The following is a 23,895-nucleotide window of genomic DNA, read 5'->3' on the forward strand; positions in this document are numbered from 1 at the left end:
AATGCCTGAAATAAAGAAGAAGAATGCCACTCATCCACAGCTGATCTTCCTTATAGAGACAAAAAAGATCACAGTCAGGTTCCAGATAAAGTTTAGTAATCAGTAATCAACAATGGCCTAAGCTGAGCTGAGTTTATGACTCTGATTCTGGTGTTTTCCCTCTTTAATCCTCTTCCTCTTTGTGGAGTTTCTTGTTTCTGGGCGGAAGCTGGGCGGGATCTTGCATCACCGCCGTTATCTCACCCTGAAACCCTGAGGAATGCGAGACGCGCCGCTGCGATCTGTCGCCACCTGCCAGCCGAAGTTCGAGCAGCGGCTTGAGAGTGCAGCGCTCTGATTTTATTGACTTTGCTGACCTCTGCTGGCCGAGTGCGGAACTACAAGCGCTGTGTTTAACTCTAGGACCCTAACAGGCACTAGTTTACTCTACATAGGGAAGACGACGTTCTGTTTGGGACGCGGCCCTGTATTTAAAAGGCTGTAAGTTGAGGAAAGTTTTTGAGACAAAGCCACTGTGTATTTTTGGACACGGTCCAAAATTTAGAAGGCTGTAAGTTGAGGGAAGTTTTTGGAACTGGTTGTTATTGGGATGCGGCCCTGTGGATTTGTTGTGTGACGCAGCCCTGTATTTGAGGGAAGTTTGGGGGATTTTGTTCTGTTTGGGACGCGACCCTATGGTGCGGCTGAGATTCGGATGCGGCCCTGTAGTTGAGGGAAGTTTAGGGATATTTGGGATGCAGCCCTATGCAGTGGTTGTATTTGGGATGCGGCCCTGTAGTTCAGTGAAGTTTTGGGGATTTTGTTCTGTTTGGGACGTGGCCCTGTGGAGCCGTTGAGTTTGGGACACAGCTCTGTAGTTAAATGAAGTTTTGGGGATTTTGTTCTGTTTGGGACGTGGCCCTGTGGAGTGGTTGAGATTAAGACATGGCCTTGTAGTTAAGGGGAGTTTTGGGACTCTGACCTGTGGGGCGGCTGAGTTTGAGACGCAGCCCTATAGTTGAGTGAAGTTTTGGGGATTTTGTCCTGTTTGGGATGTGGCCCTGTGGAGAGGCTGAGATTGGGACACAGCCTTGTAGTTGAGGAAATGTTTGGGGATTTTGTTCTGTTTGGGACGTGGTCCTGTGGAGCAGCTGTATTTGGGACGCAACCCTGTATTTGAGTGAGTTTTTTGTGATTTTGTTTTGTTTGGCACGCAACATGTGGAGCAGCTGTATTTGGGATGCGGCCCTGTAGTTAAGGGAAGTTTTGGGGATTTTATTATGTTTGGAACACGACCCTGTGGAGTGGCTGAGATTGGGACGCGGCCCTAGGTAGTTGAGGGGAGTTTTGGGGGTTTTGTTATGTAGTTAAGTTTTTGGGGGGATTTTGCTGTATTTGGGACGCAGCCCTGTAGTTGAGGAAAGTTTAGGGATGCACGTGTTGAGTATTTTGTTATGTTTGGGACGTGACCCTGTGGAGCAGCTGAGATTGGGACGCGACCTTGTAGTTGAGGGGAGTTTTGAGGAATTTGTTGTATATGGGATGTAGCCCTGTGGAGCGGCTGGGATTGGGACGGGGCCCTGTAGTCTGGGACGGGTCCCTCCTCCTGCAGCGCGAGCGGGCGGAAGGGGGATGTGATGTAAGCGGTGCTGGACTCGGTTCGGATCGGTTCTGAGGATTTACCGATGCGCTGAAACACGGAGCGGAGCTGTTCGGTTCGGGCTAATTCGGTTCGGATTATCGCGCGGAGAGAGAGGAGGGCGGACGGAGCAGGTAACGGATCGGTTTGGACCGTTAAAGACTGAATAATCCGGTTTATAAATGAGAGTAAAGCGCGGATTCGGTTTCGGGGAGATTTGTTTTGTTTGAGGTTCGGGTTTACAGAGGCGCGTGACCCGCTCCGATAAAGCTAAAGCTAATTATCAACTTCAAACCGGATTAAAACTTTACTAAAGAAACAGATTCAGATCAGAACAAAGAAAATCAGAACAGAATACAATAAACTCACTTTAAACAAACTGCGGAGACTCTAATCAGTGTAAAATAACGGAAACAGAACCGAGAAAAAGTTCTGCTGAGGGGAATTTACCGGGCCTAGCGGTCCAAACACACTAACACACACACACACACACACACACACACACATAACTAACCAGCTATACACACAGTACAATAGAATGCAGTAAGTTACAGTATAATACAGTGTTCATGCTTTGTTTGTGAGTTTGAACTCTGTTTCTGACCACCTAACATCACCTCAGTATCTAAACTCTGTATTTAACACTAAAGCACATAAACCAAACTAAACTCCACTAATTTATTTATTTATTTAGTTCAATATTTTCACACTTTCGAACTGTTAAATTGTACAAAACTGATTCCTCACACATTTTTAGTTTGTTATAAACAGGTCACTGTTATAGGTTAGTAATAAAGCAGAGATAATGTAGAGTTACATTCTTATTAATGAAGTATAACAGGTCAGGTTAAACTAATATAAATTAAATATTGAATTAATAACTAAGTATTTTGCATGTTTTCTCATTCATTCCTGCGGTGAAGGTTATGGTATTTAGCAGTGTGTTACTGTTACAGCATATATTGTGTTACAGTTTTTAAATCTGTATTAAACTTGCATTAAACACAACATAACTAACTAGATACACACACAACGTGCTTATCGTATAATTTTGCATCATTAAACCCGTTAAACGCACCCTCTCAGTATCTGAATTTTTGTATTTAGAGCTATAAAACCTAAACTAACCTAAATGAGAACGCCATTTCTCATGCATTTATTTAGTTCGTTCAATACTTTATCTTCATTTTAGCTAACTAGTTACTAAGTTCTGACCGTTAACAATAAAGCAGATATAGTGCATAATTGATACATGCATTAATGCATTATTAAAGTATAAAAAGTTAGAATAAACTAGTTTGTAAGGAATATTAAAGTAATAATTTAGCGTTCTGCATGTTTGTGCATGTTTTCATTCATTCCTGTGGTGAAACTGTGGTATTTAGCAGTGTTTTACTGTAATAACATATACTGTGATACAGTGACAACATACTGGACTCAACTAGATGGTTTAGTGTAACGGTGACAGAGCTGGAAGGTTCTGCTGTGGTGAACTTTGGTGAACTTTTTGGGCCTAACAGTCCAATCACCCCAACATAACGATAAACCCAACATATATATTGTACTTTTCGACTAACTCTGTATGTCTAGCCATCAAACCAGTGGCTGAACGTTGTATTTTGAGTTATTTTGAGTTATTTGAGTAAGACCTCATGGATACAGGGTTGTGTTGGTGTAGTTTCTCTCCTCAGCAGATGGTTTGGTCAGTAACGTGTTTACCTCATGATCTGCCCGTGCCCGGGTAATGCCGGGGTCAGAAGTCGCAGTGAGCCGTGTGAAGCTTTCTCAGCTCAAAGGCATTCCTTTACATGCAGGTGTTGAGGAGAAACATCAGGCAGACGTTCAGACTGGCCTTTAATCTTCAGCAGGACCCAAAACTTCATCCTGTTGGTTTTTGCAGCCACCGGTTCTCAGCTTAAAGGCATTCATTTGTGTGGATGTTAGAGGTTGGATGAAATATCACTATTGCAATACATTGTATCATACTGTTTGCGTTTTCGATAGGTTACTTATGCATAGCATAGAATATGAATATGGGATGTTTGTAAAATATTTCACACTTCTACTCTTAAGTGGTAAAACTCCTGCATCCCAACTGCAGTTGAAAAAACAGGAGGATCAGTGAGTTTTTTCGAGGCTTTCTCGGTCACATGACATTACGGAGTTCAGTAGCTCCTCCATTTCCACTCGCTGTTGTGTTTATACTTGGATCTCTGTGGAAACCGTGGTGCGCCCAAAGTGTAATTGCGGTGCGTGGCAGTGGACAAATATCTAGTTTATTATAGGCGATGAGACGAAACTCAGAGATGTGCGCCCGAAGGCACTAAAATTACTGGAAGATCATGGAGTAGATAATTCAGTTATCCTGTAATTTTCTCAGAGGACGTCTGAGAAAAACACGTACATGATCGTTCTGGACGGGAATAAAATCACAGAGGATAAACTCAAACATTGGAAACTAATGTGGGGCTGATGGTCAGTGTTGCTCACTGAAAATATTTGTAAAAACTGTTTTTGTTTCAGAATGAATCCAGTTTTAACCGTAAATACATGTTGTGAAAAGCTGTGTTTGCCAGTTTTGCAGTTTCTAGTATTGGCTATTGACTTCAAATAACTAAGCAAACAAAAATCGAATTAAAACAGATTAATTCAGATTATTATGTTATATAATATCCCATGTAGTGCTGAAAGAAAAATTGTATCACAGTATATTATTAATATAAACAATGTAAAGCCACTGCCTGTGCTGTACATCATCACACACTGGCACAGTCAGGCAATACCAGATAATACAAAATATTCAATAATTTTTTTTTCCAAACGAGTAGGAGTATGTGTTTTTTTGTACTTGCTGACACTGATAGCTACTTATGTAATAGTGTAATTTTTTAATGTATTACATAAGTAGGTATCGGTATCATCAAGCACAAAAATACACATACTGTTGATAATATACTGTGACAAAAATGTTTACCATATCATCCAGCACTAGATGGGTTATTAGAGAACATAGAATTAATCTGTTTTGATTAGATTTTTGTTTGTTTGAAATTGCTAACTCAAATAGTCGATCTATTAACCTGATACACTAAACTATAAACACATTCTGTGCTTTAGACTAATATATACAGGGGTTGGAGAATGAAACTAAAACACCTGTCATTTTAGTGTGGGAGGTTTCTTGGCTAAATTGGAGCAGCCTGGTGACCAATCTTCATTAATTGCACATTGCACCAGTAAGAGCAGAGTGTGAAGGTTCAATTAGCAGGGTAAGAGCACAGTTCTGCTCTAAATATTGCAATGCACACAACATTATGGGTGACATACCAGAGTTCAAAAGAGGACAAATTGTTGGTGCATGTCTTGCTGGAGCACCTGTGACCAAGACAGCAAGTCTTTGTGATGCATCAAGATCCACAGTATCCAGGGTAATGTCAGCATACCACCAAGAAGGACCGACCACATCCAACAGGATTAACTGTGGACGCTGTAAGAGGAAGCTGTCTGAAAGGGATGTTCGGGTGCTAACCCAGATTGTATCCAAAAAAAACATAAAACCACGGCTGATCAAATCACGCAGAATTCAATGTGCACCTCAACTCTCCTGTTTTCACCAGAACTGTCCATCACCACAATAAATTTTTGTGCTCTAAAACCAGGTGTTTCAGTTTCATTCTCCAACTCCCTGTATATATAGTTGTAATACACTTTTGGAAAATAGAAAATAGGAGAAGGGATACATTCCCTCCAAAAGTATTGGAACAGTGAGGTCAATCCCTTTATTTTTTGCTGTAGACTGAAGACATTTGGGTTTGTCATTAAAAGATGAAGATGAAAAACCAACATTTCATCTTTTATTTCTAGGTATTTATATATCTGAATCTGATACACAAAGCACCTTCTGTCTGAACCCTCCCATTTTATTGTGAGTAATAGTATTGAAACAGATAAACCTAAAGTAAATTAAAGTAAATAAAATGTAATATTTAGTTGCAAATCCTTTTCTTGCAGTAACTGCATCACATCTGTGTCTCACTGACATCACTAATCTTCTGCCTTCTTCTTCTGTGATGCTTTTCCAGGCAGTGGGTTTTGGGTCAGTATCTTGCTGCATGATAAAGGATGTAGGGGTAGTGTAGAGTCTGGTAAAAGTGGGTTTTATTAGTCTAAAGCAGAGAATGTGTTTATAGTTTAGTGTATCAGGTTAATAGACCAGCTATTTGAGTTAGCAAATCCCAAAACTGTGCTGGAAGTACCAGTTTTGGGGTTTTAGCAACTGCTATATAAGTGTAATATAATACAGGGTTAGGGGTTGTTCAGTTGATCGAGTTGCGTAATAAAAACGTGTTTTGTAGTAACAGTCCTCCGGGCCCACAGCGAACATTTGTACTAGTTACAGTTCTGCACTGAGGGATTTGTGCAGTGTGTGTGTGTGTGTGTGTGTGTGTGTGTGTGTCTGTCAAGTTCCTGCATGTTTTAAGACTCCCTGCAGGCGGGAATTTGGGTTATTCGTGTTCTGCTATGAGGAAGTGCTCTGCAGCAGTGTGTGTGTGTATGTGTGTGTGTGTGTGTGTGTTTGGTTTTACTGATATAAAATATGAATGAATGATACTGTATGTTCTGAATATTTGCCAGCTGAAAATATTTATTCAGAACTGTCTATAAGTACCTTTTTTAACATGGATTTTTATTTATTTAAAACTTCATTCATTCATCATTCATTCAAACAACATTTTTTTAAATTATTATTATCTTTCAAAAGATTCAACTCTTTAAACAACTTTCCTCCCTCCACCCAACCCTAAACATCGAGCCATCAGTTAAATAAATTATTACAGAATAATAAATAAAATCTCATGTTCTCAGGGCCTGTGTCAGAGGATGCAGATCTCCATGCATACAGCAATTTGTTTTGTGAATTATGGCAAAAAAAAAATGTGTCTGTATTTTTTATTTCTAAAGTTTCGTAGATGCCTGCATTTCCACATACAGTAAAACAGAGTTCTCTGTTCTGCATTTTATACAACTATCAGGGATATAAAAACATAATTTATTGAGTTTTTCAGGAGTTTTATATATATTATAGTATTATTAAGCTCATTTGAAGTTTCCTCTAATGTTAGGATTTTTTTTAAACAGGTGTAATAAAGCTGTATACGATATTGTTGAGGCGGTTGTTACGTGGTTTTGTTTCTGGGCTGTGTTTTCTGGTTGGTCACGCGGGGCCCTCCGAAAGATGAGCAATAGAGCTGGAATCCCAACACAGGCCTCAACTAGAGCCAAACATTACATAAACCACATCCCCCTATTCCTCCGTCTCTCTCTCTTTCCCTCTCTCTTTTTCTCTCATTCTCTCTCTCTCTCTCTCTCTCTCTCCATCTCTCCCTCTCTCTCTCTCTCCATCTCTCTCTCTCTCTCTCTCTCTCATTCTCTTTCTTCCTCTGTCTGTATCTGGGGTGTGATGGTGAGCTCTGTGTCTGCAGGTGTAGTTGTTGTTAGGGATGTGTCATATCATATAATACACAATAATATCACACATTTTTTAAAATATTGTTATCGAAAATACCCTGAAATATGTTGATATTTTAGTGCTGTATGGTTCATCAGGATCCCAATGTTCTCGTTTCCTGTTAAATAATAGACTGCAGACAGTCTCATGCAGGACAGACCAGGCACAGATAAAAATTACAGAAGGGACTAGACATACAAGGATTGTGAGGAGTAGTACCAGGGAGTAGTTGGGCAAAGCAGGGTCATACTCTGTAAATCCCACAACACAAGGGAAAAGGGAAAAGAGAGGTACAAATATACAAAAACGGCAAAAGGTAATCGATTTAATGGGCAAGGCAAAGGAAAAAAAAGGTAATACTAAAAGAAAAATCAGTAATGAAGTAGGAAAAACATTTAAACACACTGTAGAAGAGCTAGGAAAACTAGATTCAATACTCAGCAAAAGACTGGGTATATACACTAGGGAGGACAGGTGGAGGCAATAAGTAACTCGGAGAGCAGGAACACTGTAGTGTCAGGGAAGTCCGGTGTGGGTGCATGCTGGGAAGTTGAGTCATTATAGCACAGTTAAGAGTCTTAAGCAGGCAGATTGTCACTGTCAGGACTGACAGACAGGTTATATTAGTCAATAATAATTTATTTTACTTCATATACAGTATATACAGCATTCCCTATATGGGGGATTGGATGCTGTGCCACACCAATAAATTCCTTGGGCTAGATCTAAAAATAACACTACATTAACCCTCTTCTGTAACAGGAATAAGCTTGTAAGTCACTCTGGATAAGAACAAATTCAGTAAATGTAAGGTAATGTAAGTTAGGTGAGGTAACGTTACTATCCTATCCCTGCACAGCTCATGTTTTTTAGTCTGTGAAGAAGTAGTGAACTGAGTTGAGCCGTATTTTGTGTGTGTGTGTTTGTGTGTGTGTGTAGTAAAGAATGGGGTGTAATGTGGTCTTGATATCATACACATTCCTGTGGTCCTGGGGAATTTGATTATCATGTGGGAACGCTCATATCTGCTCTAAATCCTCTGTTCTCTGTCTCTTTCTCTCTGTCTCTTTCTCTCTCTCTCTCTTTCTGATGTAGAGTGATGGTCTCTCGCTCCGCTGCTGTAACCCCTGACCTCATCCCTTACAGCTCTGACAACACTGAGAGAGAGAGAGAGAGAGAGAGAGGGTTTAAAAGATAGAACAAGAGGAAGAGGGAGAAAAAAGAGAATCAGAGAGATGTAGAAAGAAAGATGGAGAGAGAGATGAACTGATGGAGTTCAGTGTCCTCAGCTTTTCCTGTGTGTATCTGTTTATTTAAACCCTTTGTTAATCAGAGCTTTAAAATTTCACACACTCATATTTTACTGTGTGTGTGTGTGTGTGTGTGTGTGTGTGTGTGTGTGTGTGTGTGTTGCGCAAGTCTGATGTGTGATGAAATGTTCCAGAATGTTCTGTTTGGGGGGGCTGAGGTTGGCCTGCTGTGCTGAGCTGGACGGTTTTAGTCGTTTTTTTGCAGTAAAACTGAAAGGAAATTATTTTTACACAAAGGTTTAGCTCTGGAGCTACGAGGCTAATGTAGCTAACGAGGAGTGGAAGGGTATCTACAGCAACAGCACAGTGCTAACTGGATGCATATGAAAAACCATAGCAACCACATGTCACATGGAATACCAGTGCAACCACCTGGCAGCACCATAGCAACCACGTAGTAACGTCCTGGCAGTCACATGGAATACCATAGAAACCACCTAGAAAGAACCTAGAAGTCATATGGAATACCTTAGCAACCACCTTGCAACATCCTGCTAGTCACATTGAATAGAATAGAAACCACCTTGCAGCACCCTAGCAGCAAAGTGGTATAACATAATAGCCACCTATCAAGACCTTAGCAGCCACGTAGGCCATCTAAACACCCACCTAGCAACACTCTTGCAAACACGTTGAATACGATAGTAGATACCTAGTAACGTTCTAGCATCCACTCTGACTACTACAGAAACTGCCTGGCAACACCCTAGCAGCCACATACAGTTCCAAAGAAACAATCTAGCAACAACCTAGCAACCACATTAAAAAAACATATAAACCACCTAACAACACCCTATCAGCCACATACAATACCATAAAAACCACCTAGCAGATGCAGCTGAGATACTGGTGTTCTAGTGTGACACCTGCTGGTGGAAACAGCATATTACCATATTTTTCACACTATAAGGAGCACCGGATTATATTATTATAAGACGCACTGTCGATTTTTGGGAAATTTAAAGGATTTTAAATGCACTTTTAGTGGGAAAAATACAGTACTATAATAGTGATAAATAGGAGCTGTAATCATACTGGTGTATAAAAGCACTTGACTGGGATGCCTCTTTTTTTTTTTTTTTTTTGTACTGATACAGATGGTGGAGCTGGATTTCCTGGGAGACTCAGATTTGGAACTCTTTCTTAGTGCCTCAGAGTTATGCAATCGCTCTCTTTCTCTCTCAGTTCAGCTCTGTAGAGTTTTACTGGTCTGAGTGTTAGAGATTCCAGAGTCAGTAAATGTGTAAATAAACTGTGTTGTAATACGTACTGTTTCATTCTTTTATGTTCCTGAACTCTTCACTCAATGAGCTCTACTCTGATTAATCTCTCTCTCTTTCTCTTTCTCTTTCTCTCTCTCTCTCTCTCTCTCTCTCTTTCAGAGATGTAGTGTGTGTTGTGCTAAGAGAGACTCTGATGCCTCACCATGTTCCTGTTCCTGCTGCTGGTCCTACACTCTAAAACCCATGCCCAGATAGACCCAGGTAACATGTTACACACACACTCAAACACAAACACACACACACACACATGTGAATTAATGTGAGGCTTGGATGGATTTGAGCTGCTCGGTAATAACTGTATTATAATATCACTAAAAGTTGCCTGTGGAATATTTAGTAGTGAGTAGTGAAATTCAGAGTTCACTGAGCTCCTGAGACCCATTCTCTCACTAATGTTTGTAGAAGCAATCCCAGCATGCCTTGCTGCTGCCTTTTATTATTATACACCTACTGTTCCTCTTTTGACTCTTCTGTTTGCTCTGCTGCAGCACTCTGTCGGTATCCTCTCGGCATGGAGGACGGCAGGATCAAAAACGATGACATCACTGCCTCTAGCCAATGGTACGAGACGACAGGGCCGCAGTACGGAAGGTAAAGGAAACATTTAACAATATTCTGACAGACTGTAATACACTACAGGAAGTGTAGGGGGCACTCTAAATATTGCTATATAAAGTATAGAATTTTATAACGCCTCTCTGTCTCTCAGGCTGAATAAGGAGGAGGGTGATGGTGCCTGGTGTCCTGCTGGTCAGCTGCAGCCCTCAGATGTTCAGTATCTTCAGGTGGATCTGCGGCAGCTCACCTTCGTTACTGTGGTAGCCACGCAGGGTCGCTACGCCCGCAGCTCTGGCAACGAGTTTGCTCGCAAATACCGCCTAGACTACAGCCGAGACGGCCACCGCTGGATCTCCTGGAGGAACCGCTATGGAAGCGAGGTACAGTGCAGAATACTAGACTTTATGTGTAGTTCTAAAATTCGTGGCAGTGGACAAATCTATTTTATTAAAGGCGAGGAGACGAAACTCAGAGATGTGCGTCCGGACGGGACTAAAATTACCAGAGGAGTTCAGAGAAAAACACCTCATAAAAGAGAAAATTACCCAGAACCCCCTGAGATACTATTCCTATCCGGATAGGGCTTAAGCTGCACAATAAATAAACAACATATCTGTTGATTGATTATCAAAATCACGCTGTGTTTTCTCCTGCAGATTATTAAGGGTAATGTGAACACGTACGCTTCAGTGGTGAAGGATCTTCATCCCCCCATCATCACCCGCTTCCTGCGCCTCATCCCCGTCACCGACGCCGTAAACACCGTCTGCATGCGCGTGGAGGTGTTCGGCTGCCCCTGGCAAGGTACACACACACACACACACACACACACCTACACACGTTTCAGCACATTTCACTACAAGCCCTACTACAGTTAACACTCTTCACCTCACGTATTGAACTCTGTAGCTGCTTCACTGTGGTTTTGGTCGGCCAGTCCAGACACGTTCATCGTCTGATGATTTCTTACCTTTATTGCACCAATTATCTTTACATCTTTAAGTGCCACTTATGGTACATATTTAATTATATTAGTTACATGATTAAAATACATATATTAAATACATGAAAACGATTAAGGGACACATATGGAATTATAGCTATCTTGGCAACGCCGGGTACACCCCCACTTATTACACACACATGAACACACAGCAGCACAAACCCAACTTTTACATCAACAATAAACAGAATAGTAAATAAAATAACATTGCTGTTCCCGTAAATGAGCTGCTGGAGCTCCTTCACAGCGTCAACCAGCAGCTCAGTTTCCTCTGCTGAGAAGAGTTTGTTTGTTGGTCACGTCCAGGTAGCTGCACTGTTAAAATAGCAATCCACCAAAGTCAGAGCTCACCTGATCTATTCTTAAAGAGAATGATGAGCAAGAGACAGTCTGATTGGTTTATTTCACGATACGCCCAAAATTAACCACACTCTCTCTCTCTCTCTCTCTCTCAGATGGGTTGACTACGTACAGCGCTCCGGAGGGCCAGACCATGATGGCTCCAGGATTTCCCAACACCCTCCTCAACGACTCCACATACGACGGGGTTCTGGAGCGCAGGCAAGTTCTCTCACACATCTTCACAAATAAATCACTATTAATCCTCCTGTTATGTTCATTTATCAGGAACAGTAATACTGTTCCTGGGTCAGTTTGACGCAGTGCATGTTTAACTATCCAAATTATGTGTTAAAACAAAAAAAAAAAAACAATCCTAAAAAGCAGTGTGAATATTTAATAACTAACTCCATTACTAATTATTCTATTAATATTTAGTGCAGTGGTGTTCCTTACCTCTAGCAGGTAATGCTTTAATTAGGATAATTCACTCGTTTTCATTAAAAAAAGATCAAACTTTTTAAATATTTCACTACTTTATTACTTTTGAAAGACCAACATTTACGATAGTTTTACATAACATTGAAATATGACATTACAGTTTAGTTTTAGATTTGTTTTTTGCAGGGGGTGTTTTTTGCAAGTATGTGAGAGGAACCATTTTTATATTATATGTTGATTACACTAAATAATTAACTCAAGCAGAAGACATTTCATACTGAAAAAATACTTTTCACTATTTTTCAAACTTTAAAAGGGGTCAAATTGAGTCTGAAAAAAACAGGAGGGTTAAAACAGATCTGTCAGATTTACCACACTCAGAATCTAGTATGACTAGTATGTATTGTTAACATGATCCTAATATGGCCAGGCGTTCTGTATCCAGTGTGTATTGTGTGTGTGTGTGTATTATTTGTGTGTGTGTGTGTGTGTGTGTGTGTGCGTGCGTAGTTTCCCGTACGTGAGGTCAGTGTGTTTAAGGATGCTGATTAACCTCAGAGCTCATTCTCTGAACAACAATCCAGCTACTTCCTCTCTCTTTCTCTTCCTCTCTCGACCTTTCCCTCTCTCTCTATCTCTTCCTCTCCATCTCTCCTCCACTCTTCCTTTACTTCCTCTCTTTCTCACATCTTTCTTCTCCTCTTCTCTTCACCGCTCTCTCTGAACTCTTTCACTCTTTCCTCTCCGCACCAGATTCTTAAATCATTAAACTGTGAAACTGCTGCGGAAACTGTAATAAACCCTTTCATTGGGAGAGTGCCATATTTACAGTATTTATTTTACAAAATAATGGACTCTTTATGTCATTGTTGTTTACAATTGGTTCGTTCTATGATTAAAGCTGTTTTATTATTTATAGTCTTAGTATACTATCATCTAAGATTATAGTCTAGTCTTTTTTGTAATTAATGATTTTTTTTATATATTGTCAAGAATTTGACAAAAAGAAAAAATAGGGCAATATCAGTATATGTAATATTATTTTTTGTTATATTTAGTGCTTAAAAAAAACTGACCAACTGTACATTACTTTATTATAAAAACTAAAAATATTTAATTAATTAAATTATATGTAATGTGTTATATATTTCCTGTTTAATTGAATAGAGCAAATTTAGAAAAAGAAAAGTATACTGACCGAGTTTGAAGGAATAATTGGGTTTTTCATATATATACCTCTTCCAATGGATTCCAAAATATTGTGATAAATATTATATATATGTAAAAATGTGTTTTAATGATCCCTCGTTCACTGTGTGTGTGTGCAGGAAGCTGCTGGGGGGGCTGGGTCAGCTGACGGACGGTGTGATTGGTCAGGATGATTTTGTTCAGACCCGGCAGTACCAGCTCTGGCCGGGGTACGATTACCTGGGCTGGAGGAACGACAGTCTGGGACCCGGATATGTGGAGATGGAGTTCCAGTTCGACAGGCAGAGGAACTTCACCTCCATGAAGGTAACCATTATTTTTATTCATTTTATAAATCATTTTAAAAAGAGTGATGAATAATGAATAATAATTATTGCTATAAGCATATCTATTCTACCTGTATCCAAAACAAAACTACAAATCCGTTGCTGAGAGCATAATAAGGGTGTCTTACTGTTACTTACAGTAACAGTGTGAGAAACTACCTCCACCATGTTTGGAAGCTGTACTTTATCCTGGCCAGCTCTGCCTTGTTGATGAATTATGCATATATGCATTAGATTTTTTATGCACCTGTTTTCTTTTTATGCATAGAGTGCCCTGTATGAGGCAAATGTGGCTAACAAGTATTAGAAGCTTATGTACACCAATTAGCATGATGCTAACTGCAGGTCTAAAACATCACACACTCTCCTAAAACTGTGTAAAGGTATTTAGTAATCTCTGATAGATATTTATATATCTAGTGTATAGTGTATTGTTTATTATTATCAGTAAACAATAGACGTGTAGCTTTTAGGATTCAGAAGCTAAACTAAAACAAAAAAACTAAAAGTATTATTTATTTTCTCTGTTTTTTTTCGGCTGCAGGTTCACTGCAACAACATGTTCTCCCGCGGGGTAAAGGTGTTCTCGTCCGTGTCGTGTGTCTTTAAGCCCCACCTGATCTCGGAGTGGGAGGCGGAGCCTGTGGTGTTCTCCACGGTTCTGGACGACCGGAACCCCAGCGCTCGCTACGTCACTGTTCCACTACTGCAGCGCTCCGGAACCGCCACCCGCTGCAGGTTCTTCTTCGCCGACACCTGGATGATGTTCAGCGAAATCTCCTTCCACTCTGGTACGACACAGCTTTCCATCGTTATCACACTCTATACAATAACTAGAATGCTATAGCTAAATGCAAACACCTTAGTAACCGCCAGAGATACCTTAGCAACCAGGTTGAAAAACCAAAGCCAGTTAGATTGAACAGCATAGCAGCGTGCCAAATACCTATTAAAAGATACCATAACAAGCCCCTAGTAACCACCTGCAAAACCTTACCTGGAATACTGAAATAGCAACACCTTAACAACCACCAGAGATACCTTAGCAACTGGGTAAGAAAACCAAGGCCAGTTACTTGGTAAAACGTACTGTAGCAGCTTACCAAATCATAAAATACCTTAACAAGCCTCTATTAACCACATATAAAAACCACGTAGAAACACCCGAGAATCCACCAGGAACACTGGAACACCTTAGCATCCACATAAAAATACCGTATAATCCACATGGAATTCTAAAACACCACATAGAAAGATGCTATAATCCACATGGAATACTGGAACACCTTAGTAGCCACATAAAAATACCCTAGAATTCACCTGGAATACTGAAACACCTTAGCAGCCACATAGAAACATTAGACCGAAATACTGAAACACTATAGCAGCCACATAGAAACACCCTAGAATCCACCTGGAATACTGAAACACCTTAGCAGCCACATAGAAACACCCTAGAATTCATCTGGAATACTAGAACACCTTAGCAGCCACATAAAAACACACTTAAATCCACTAGGAACACTGGAACACCTTATCATTCACGTAGCAAAACCCTAGCAACCACCACAGATCACTTAGCAACCAGTTAACAACACCAGGGCAATTAATTGGAACAACATACAGACCTAAAAATATCTTAGCAAACCCATAGTAACCACCTGCAAACTTTAGCAACAATATTTTAACACCTTAGCATCCACCTGAAATACTGGATATAATACATATTTTAGTAAATTAAACAGGCCATTATTTTATAGCTGTTTTTATTTATTTATTTATTTATTTATTTTTGTGTCTCAGCGATGAACCCTGTGCCCACGCCATGGTCTCGTGTGATGACCACGCCCCTGTCTGAAACAGAGAGTCCAGCACTGTCCACAGGAAAGACAGGTAAATCACACCTGAACACCTGCATGATGTCATACGTGCTGTAGTATGACATGTGAGAACCCTCAGTTCTGAGTGCTGTGTGATATGTCTCTCTGTCTTGTTTCCTGCAGGTGTCACCACAGTACCGCCCAAAACCCAGTCTCCTGAAGAGGGCGGGACCTCTATTCTGATTGGTTGTCTGGTCACCATCATTCTGCTGCTGGTGGTGATCATCTTCCTGATTCTGTGGTGCCAGTATGTGTATAAAGTGCTGGAGAAGGTGTGTATGGGTGTATATGTGTGTGTGTGTAACTGGATATTCGTTCACAACACTGTATTATAATATATTATAATATTTGTGAAAATCCTTTCTAATTAATGCAAGTGTGAATTTTCTTTGGAAGGTACAAAAAGTAAAAAAAAAAAACAGAATAAACTCTTTTAATACCCTTGATTTTAGACGAAACAATGAATAAACAGGTGTCCCAATACTTTTGTCCACACTAAAGCTGCTTGTTAGTCTCGAGATATGTATCTTCAGTATTAGTAGTGGATTAATAATAAAGTCATCCAAACTAAGAATAAAAACATATGACAGTTTTGAACATCTCTGCTGGATTTTCTCAGTCAGTTTTCTTAGGTAGAGTCACCTGGAATTCAAGCTTTCAGTTAACAGCTGTGCTGAACTCATCAAGAGTTAATTACTTGAATTTCTTGTCTCTCAATGTGTTTGAGAGCATCAGTTAAAGTAAAGTAGTGAAGAGGTAGAGTTACAGGTATACAGTGAATAGTGAATATTTGAGTAATGTTCTACTCTAAGTAAAGAGAAAATGAAGGTCAGTTAGGCTGAAAAGAAGAATTTTAAGAACTTGGAAAGTATCCTCAAGTGTAGTTGCAAAAAGACCATGAAAAATGTAATAATGATGGAACTGGCACTCATCAGAACCGGAAGAGTTCCCAGGATAAGTTTAACAGAGTTACCAGCCTTAAAAACAGCAAGTTAGAAGCTCCCCGGATAAGAGCACCTTTTTGAGTATTTTGGTTTGTTTAACACTTTTTTAAGTTACTACATGATCTGGATTACGTCGCTATTCATTTACTATGTATGGAAAGAAAACTGTACCTCTCTCTTCAGGCTCCGAGGCGTATCCTGGAGGAGGAGGTGACGGTGCGCCTGTCGTCCTGCAGCGACACCATCGTCCTGCAGACGCCGCCGGTTCCTCCTCGCGTGTCTCTGGATCCTCCGTACGAGCGCGTATTCCTGCTGGACCCTCAGTACCAGGATCCTGCAGCTCTCAGAGTCAAACTCCCAGAGCTGAGCCAGAGCGCAGAGGCCTCAGGTAAACATGCAGACAGGTACAGGGCATATATTCATACTATACAGCACAAAAAATAACCAAAACATTACGACCACCTTTCTAAAATGCTGATATTTTAGTGTTTTTTTTTTCATTCCACCAAAACAACTATCATATTTTCCCCAAAATGGTCAGTACTCCTTATAATCCGGTGCTCCTTATGTATGAATTCTACCAGTCAGGTATTAAGGAGCAGTAGAGCCACTCTGCTGAAGTACAGAGTTATACAGGAGATTCAGTTTAGCTCTCCAGCACTGAGACTGTAGCAGTATTAGCATTAGCAGCTAAGCACATGCTCTTTCACTGTTTAGAGGTGAGTATTATTAGACTGTATACTGCATGTTTACCGTGTTAAAACAAGCTATGTGAAACAAACCAGTAGCTAATATCACCCTGGTTTACCTGGTTGTTACTCAGTCCAGCCCTGTTAGGCCATATTTACTATCACTAGCAGTTAGCTGCTAATGCTAATGCTGCTGCACCAAGCCTTAGTGAACATTTTAAAATCTAAACTGATTGTAAATAAACTGAAGTGCTTTACCCACCCAAATAAACATTTTTCAGGAGAGATATCTGTTTAGATTAACATCCAGCACTCGTTTGTCTTTAAAAGAAAATGTTTTTTTAAGAATTACAGTTTAGTTTAGTTTAGTTTAGTTTAGTTTGCTTAACTTAACTTAGTTAGTGGGCCACTCTTTACCTGCTTTATATATATATACGTGTGGTTTCCTTCTGTAAAACACACACACCGTTTCTGCTGATCTGTTTATCTTGGAAATGCTGTTTGCATGTTATCTGCTCTCTTCCTCTCTTATTTTCTTTCTCTCTATTTCCTGTCTTCACCTCTCTTTCTCTTTCAGCGCTGTCCATCCTTCCTCTGCCCTTTCACTTTCTGCACTTGGTTTTCCTGTCTTTGACCTCCGCCTGACCTTTGCTGACCTGAATCTTGTGAGGGTAAGACGTCACTCTCCTGGCCTGATACTGCAGTTCTGAATAACAATGATCACTAATCACTAAGATGAACACCCATAATATACACCATATCATGTTGTTATTGGCATTAATGCTGGCGTTTGTGGAGCTCATCACTCTATCACTCACCTCTATATCTCTCAGCTTGTCCAGAAATGCATGTGTAAAGCGTGTCACTATCGGTTCATCACTACATATGTAAATATGTAAATCTCTCTCTCTCTCTCTCTCTCTCTCCAGAGTGTGGTGGTGGTTATGCTGAGCCGGACGTTACCCAGTGTACCCCTCACCAGGGCTTCCAGACCAGCGTGCCGCACTACGCCGAGACGGACATCGTAAACCTTCAGGGCGTTACCGGAAGCAACATGTACTCTGTTCCCGCGGTAACCGTCGACTCCCTGACCAGGAAGGACATCTCAGTGGCTGAGTTTCCACGGGAACGGCTCATCTTCAGAGAGAAGCTGGGGGAGGGCCAGTTCGGGGAGGTGAGTGACCCGGCCAGGTACTGAACACTGGCGTTTATGTGCACTTAAATGCTGCACTCTCTCTCGGACTCCGGCTGCTGATGGAGAAGCATTTTCAGAGCAATTACAGAGGGTTTATAGAGGCCTAATACAGTTCATATACAAACACAACCCTCCTCATAACACAACCCTGATAAAATTGCAAATCTCTATCTGTGTTATGAACAAAAGCAAAAGGAAATCTGTTCAATAAAACTGCACTAAGCTCAGCTGTGTGTGTGTATGTTTGTGTGTTTAATAATTGTGTGTTGTGTGTGTGTGTTGTGTAGGTGCACCTGTGTGAGGCGGAGGGTCTGGCTGAGTTTCTGGGGGAGGGCGCTCCGTTACCAGAGCAGGACGGAAGATCAGTTCTAGTGGCTGTAAAACAGCTCAGAGCCGACGCCACCAGTAACGCCAGGTCAGCTCTACTAACATATACAGCAGCTCTACACTGGATTATATTCTATACTCTTTAGCATTATACAGCAGCTCAATTTTACAGATCTATTCTTTAGCATTATACAGCAGCTCAATTCTTTAGCATTATACAGCAGCTCAATTCTGCAGCTCTACTCTGCACCACTGTACAATTCTGTTCTACCCCAATATATAACAGCTCTGTTTACTGCACTACTATGCAGGAGCTCTATTTTGCAGCTCTAATCTGGAGCTTTATTCTTTAGAATTATGCAGCAGCTTCATTGTGCAGCTCTATTCTGTACAACTTTGCAACAACTATATCCTTTAGCATCGTACTGCAGCTCTATTCTGCAGCTCTATTGCTTATCATTATACAGTAGCTCTATTATTTAGCATTATACAGCAGCTTTATTGTGCAGCTATATTCTTAATTATTATACAGCAGTTCTATTGTTTCATTATACAGCAGCTCTTTTCTGAAGCTCTGCTCTGCCCCATTGTATAACAGCTCTGTTTTACCCCATTACACAGCAGCTCTATTTTGCAACTAAATTCTTTATCATTATACAGCAGCACTATTCAACGGTGCTCTGCACCACTATGTAACAGCTCTATTCTGCAGGTACACGCTGCAGCTCTACAGTGTAGCGTGAGTGTGTATCTAATCTGGATGTTACAGCTCTGTTTCAGTTCGTGTGCAGACATGATGTAATCTGTGTTATGCTGATGACTGAGGTATTTGGAGAGTGTGTTGGGATTGTGAGCGAGTGTGAACACGCCCTTTAGGTCCTCCTGCAGGGAGGAGATGTTTTTATTATGTAGCAGAATTTCTCTCTGCAGATCCAGCGGAGAAATACGGACCAGTCCGCTTTATACTCCAAAATGCAACGTTTTAATTTTTTCTTTTCTTTAATTGTCAAAAAACATAATATACATTATCGACATAAAACCAGACCATACACACACAAGCAGATCATCATAAATTATCTACTAGAATTATAGGGCTGGGATGGTCAGATTAATAACATTTTGGATTTACCATATTTGGGCAATATGTGGACCTTAATACTTTTTTAATTCAAGATTTTATTGTAATTTCACTTCACATGTGGTATGTACGGTGGGACAAAATTGTATTCCCACGGTCCAGTTCCACACAAAAGAGAAGCAATTGTTAAAATAAGAAAAATATAATTATGATAAAATTGATCATAATAAAATAATAACAAAATAATAAAACAGATGTCCTCAGTATTACCCATTCTGTTTACTTAGCAAGAAGATACCATTGTGATATAGTATGTTAAATTTAAAACCATTGTTTTTGTTTGTATTTATGTTTATATATATATATTATATGTATATTAAACAATTCTTGTATTCCAATTCCAACATCTGAATATTTGTAATTTTTAATGGTTCATTGCTTTTTTTTAAGTAATGTATAAATGCATGATTATGATACTGTATTATCATTTTATCAGTGCTATTAAATTATTTTAACATGAAAATAATATTGTTTACTGCATTTATTTCTGGGACAGAATGTCCTCCTACAGAAATAGATTATTGTGAAAGGTGTAATACCAGGCCTGTCCTGTCTGAATCTGGCTCAGTGATCAGTAATGAGATTTTTAAGGATTATTTGTCTCGTTATTGTTAAATCAGTGGGCTGAACTCTGCTTCTGTCTCTTTCTCCGTTAGGAACGACTTCCTGAAGGAGATAAAGATCATGTCTCGGCTGAACGACCCGAACATCATCCGGCTGCTGTGTGTGTGTGTGCGGTCTGACCCACTGTGCATGGTGACGGAGTACATGGAGAACGGAGATCTGAACATGTTCCTCTCACAGCGAGAGCTCGAGAGTACCCTCACCCACGCCAACAACATCCCCTCCGTCAGGTTAGCGGGTGGAGGAACACTCCTTTAGAGTTTAGATTCTGGTCAGGCTCAGGAAAATGGTCTGTGGCATTTTGGTTATAGCACAAACCTTGAGTGTATTATTGTTATTATACCACAGTTCCATTATGACTGTTTATTGAAAGATTTTGGGTTAAAGAGGTGGAGAAAATTTGATCAGGTTTTTTCAGTTAAAATAGTTCCATTGCTGCTCTGTTTGTAGCCGCGCTGTTTGGTTTGTAAGCGCTGCATCGTTGCTAGGTTACCTGAATGTGGCAGAGTAATACATGGAGAGCTTCGGTAACAGTGCATTACCGGCTAATAACGGTACTCATAGAACACCTCTTAGCCAATCACATTGCAGATGCGGACCTAACTGTAACTATAATATGCTCTTAAACATACATGTGTATATATCATAGTTAAACCTCAGGATTATGAACCTCATCTGTGTGGAATATCATTAATATTTAAGAATGCACTGATGTGCTGATTAATTACAGAGGGACTGGTGTTTCTCCTGTTTCTTTTTCTCTGTAGCATGGCGGATCTGCTGCACATGGCGGTGCAGATAGCATCAGGGATGAAGTATCTGGCGTCTCTGAATTTCGTGCACCGTGACCTGGCTACGAGGAACTGCCTCCTGGACCGTCAGCTCACCATAAAGATCTCAGACTTCGGCATGAGCAGGAACTTGTACAGCAGCGACTACTACCGCATACAGGGCCGCGCCGTGCTGCCCATACGCTGGATGGCCTGGGAGAGCATCCTGCTGGTGAGTGTGTGTTTAAAGATAGGTAAATTCACACCTGAGCACACCTTGATTAATGAATGTGTTTAAACCTGTGTGTTCTCTTAGGGTAAGTTCACCACGGCCAGTGATGTGTGGGCGTTTGGTGTGACCCTGTGGGAGATCTTCACCCTGTGCACAGAACAGCCGTACAGCCTACTGACGGACGAGCAGGTGATCGAGAACAGCGGAGAGTTCTTCAGGAACCAGGGGAGACAGGTACCCACACCTGCAGCTCAACATTCAGCTTATAGCAGATTATATACCCACACATTCAGCCTACAGCAGTTTACTGGATATACACTCCCATTCAGCCTACAGCATTTTACTGTATATACCCTTCCATTCATCCTACAGCAGTTTATATACCCACCCATTTAGCCTACAGCAGTTTACATACCCACCCATTTAGCCTACAGCAGTTTATATACCCACCAATTTAGCCTACAGCAGTTTATATACCCACCCATTTAGCCTACAGCAGTTTATATACCCATCCATTTAGCCTACAGCAGTTTATATACCCACCCATTTAGCCTACAGCAGTTTTTATACCCACACATTAATGCAGTCTAAACAAGGTTTTATATCTTCCCATACAGCCTACAGCAGTTTATATATCCACACATGAATTCAGCCTACAGCAGTTTATATACCCACACATTAATGCAGTCTAAACCAGTTTATATACCCTCCCATTCAGCCTACAGCAGTTTATTTACCCTCCCTTTCAGCCTACAGCAGTTTATATACCCTCCCTTTCAGCCTACAGCAGTGTATGTACCCTCCCATTCAGCCTACAGCAGTTTATATACCCACCCATTCAGTCTACATCAGATTATATACCCTCCCATTCAGCCTACAGCACTTTATATACCCACACATTAATTCAGTCTACAGTGTAGCTCCACCCATTCTCAGCCTACAGCAGTTTAGCCCCCTTTACTCAGTTAGCAGTAGTTTAGCCACACCCATATGATGTGTTTTAAAGTCTCTCTCTCTCTTTCTCGTTCTCAGATCTATCTCTCCCCTCCTCCGCTCTGCCCCCCCTCTCTGTATGAGCTGATGATGCGCTGCTGGAGTCGGGATATCAGAGACCGCCCCTCCTTCAGCAGTCTGTACCAGGCCCTGCGACCTCACGCCCACCACTCGTGACTCACGTGCTCCACAGCCAATCACCTCAGAGCACGAGCCCAGTTCTAACCAATCAGCTGTGAGGACGAGCCTGGAGTCCGTCTGGGGTCTTTCTCTTTGTCCGTGGAGGAGAGTGGACCGGGCAGGCGTGGCTTAGCGGTGGTGTTAACGGAGAGGAACCGGGAGCCGAAAACATCACTCCAGATAATCATCTCCAGACCCGAGTCCTTCTCAGTAACTGTACTGGTGAACCCCCACTGCACGGTTTAGTGTTTAGCCTGCTCACTAGTACACACACACTCACTCACACACACACACACAATGCTAGTACACCTACAACACCCTTGGAAACCAAAGCTACACCGTAGCAACCATACACTTTTTTGGCCACGTCCTAGCGATATCCTAGCATCCTTATCTAGGATTCCACATAGCAACCACCATGAATAACTTGACTACCAAGCAGCATCCTAGCAACCAGTAGGTGGACATGGCATAGCAAGCTACTAACCATTAAACAACTTCCTTGCAACATGCTAGCAACTAGGGTTGCAACGGTATGAGATTTTCACGGTATGATAACCGTCTCGGAAAATACCGCGGTATCACGGTTATCACGGTATCACAGTTTGTTACATATATTATTATTTTTTTGTTCAATTAACTATTTATTGTAGAAACTACACCATCAGGTGAAGGAAACCATGTTTTTCCACTACTCTTAAGGGCATTAAGAGTGTATATATAAAAAAAAGTTGGTATATAACCAGATACTGCAGAAAGAGGGGATTTATTTCTGACATGATCCTCACAATAGAGATTTCTATTTTAAGGCTTTCACTACTTAAAACCTTTAACATATGAAAAACAGGCACGTCAGAATTTGAAAATGAACGCATGTAAATGAATGGCGTCTTTCACGTCCAGTCCGGCCAGGACCTTTACACGGACACGTGAATCCATCGTAGCACGCACTTCACGCCTGTACCTGCGTGCCCGAATTTCGGATAACTCAGCGCTTTTGCGGGCGTTTACCGCATGGGTTATGCACGACTACAAAGAGGTTTTATTTATGTTCAGATTAAAATTATAAACTGAACACATACTTTGCGCTGCACAGCGGGATGGTGTTCTCGGAGATGGGAGAACAGGTTTGATGTATTTCCTCCTTTAGCTGTGACTTTACGGCCACATTGATTACAAGCTTGTTGATTACAAGATTACAAGTCTGTTTTCAGGCTGTTTGAATGAGCGAAATATGATCAGAATTATGTAAATTAACACTAACATAGAAGCATAGAACTATTATTTAATTAAAATTATTTTTAAGAACAGCTAAACACAGTGCGGA

General features: G+C 40.8%; 1 protein-coding gene across 1 annotated transcript; it reads left to right on the forward strand.

The window, feature by feature from the left end:
• Positions 1-1,534: 1,534 nt before the first annotated feature.
• On the forward strand, positions 1,535-23,087 carry ddr2l (discoidin domain receptor family, member 2, like). Its single transcript, XM_049470257.1, has 17 exons — positions 1,535-1,752; positions 9,820-9,921; positions 10,209-10,311; positions 10,430-10,658; positions 10,935-11,082; positions 11,737-11,846; positions 13,394-13,576; positions 14,141-14,387; positions 15,400-15,489; positions 15,600-15,748; positions 16,604-16,808; positions 18,039-18,283; positions 18,592-18,719; positions 20,426-20,623; positions 21,161-21,395; positions 21,480-21,629; positions 22,428-23,087. Exons 2-17 carry the CDS (start codon positions 9,864-9,866, stop codon positions 22,563-22,565), a joined length of 2,616 nt encoding a protein of 871 aa, XP_049326214.1. The 5' UTR covers positions 1,535-1,752; positions 9,820-9,863; the 3' UTR covers positions 22,566-23,087.
• Positions 23,088-23,895: the final 808 nt, after the last annotated feature.

The sequence above is a fragment of the Astyanax mexicanus genome, chromosome 22, assembly GCF_023375975.1.
Source record: "Astyanax mexicanus isolate ESR-SI-001 chromosome 22, AstMex3_surface, whole genome shotgun sequence".
Taxonomy (NCBI): Eukaryota; Metazoa; Chordata; class Actinopteri; order Characiformes; family Acestrorhamphidae; genus Astyanax; species Astyanax mexicanus.

What these genes read in the sequence shown, in the direction of transcription:
- ddr2l (XM_049470257.1), top strand. Translation starts at nt 9,864, where the DNA reads ATGTTCCTGTTCCTGCTGCTGGTCCTACACTCTAAAACCCATGCCCAG. An exon ending in GGAACCGCTATGGAAGCGAG is followed by an intron (nt 10,659 to 10,934) that starts GTACAGTGCAGA and finishes TTTCTCCTGCAG; the next exon opens with ATTATTAAGGGTAATGTGAA. An exon ending in CCTGGGAGAGCATCCTGCTG is followed by an intron (nt 21,396 to 21,479) that starts GTGAGTGTGTGT and finishes GTGTTCTCTTAG; the next exon opens with GGTAAGTTCACCACGGCCAG.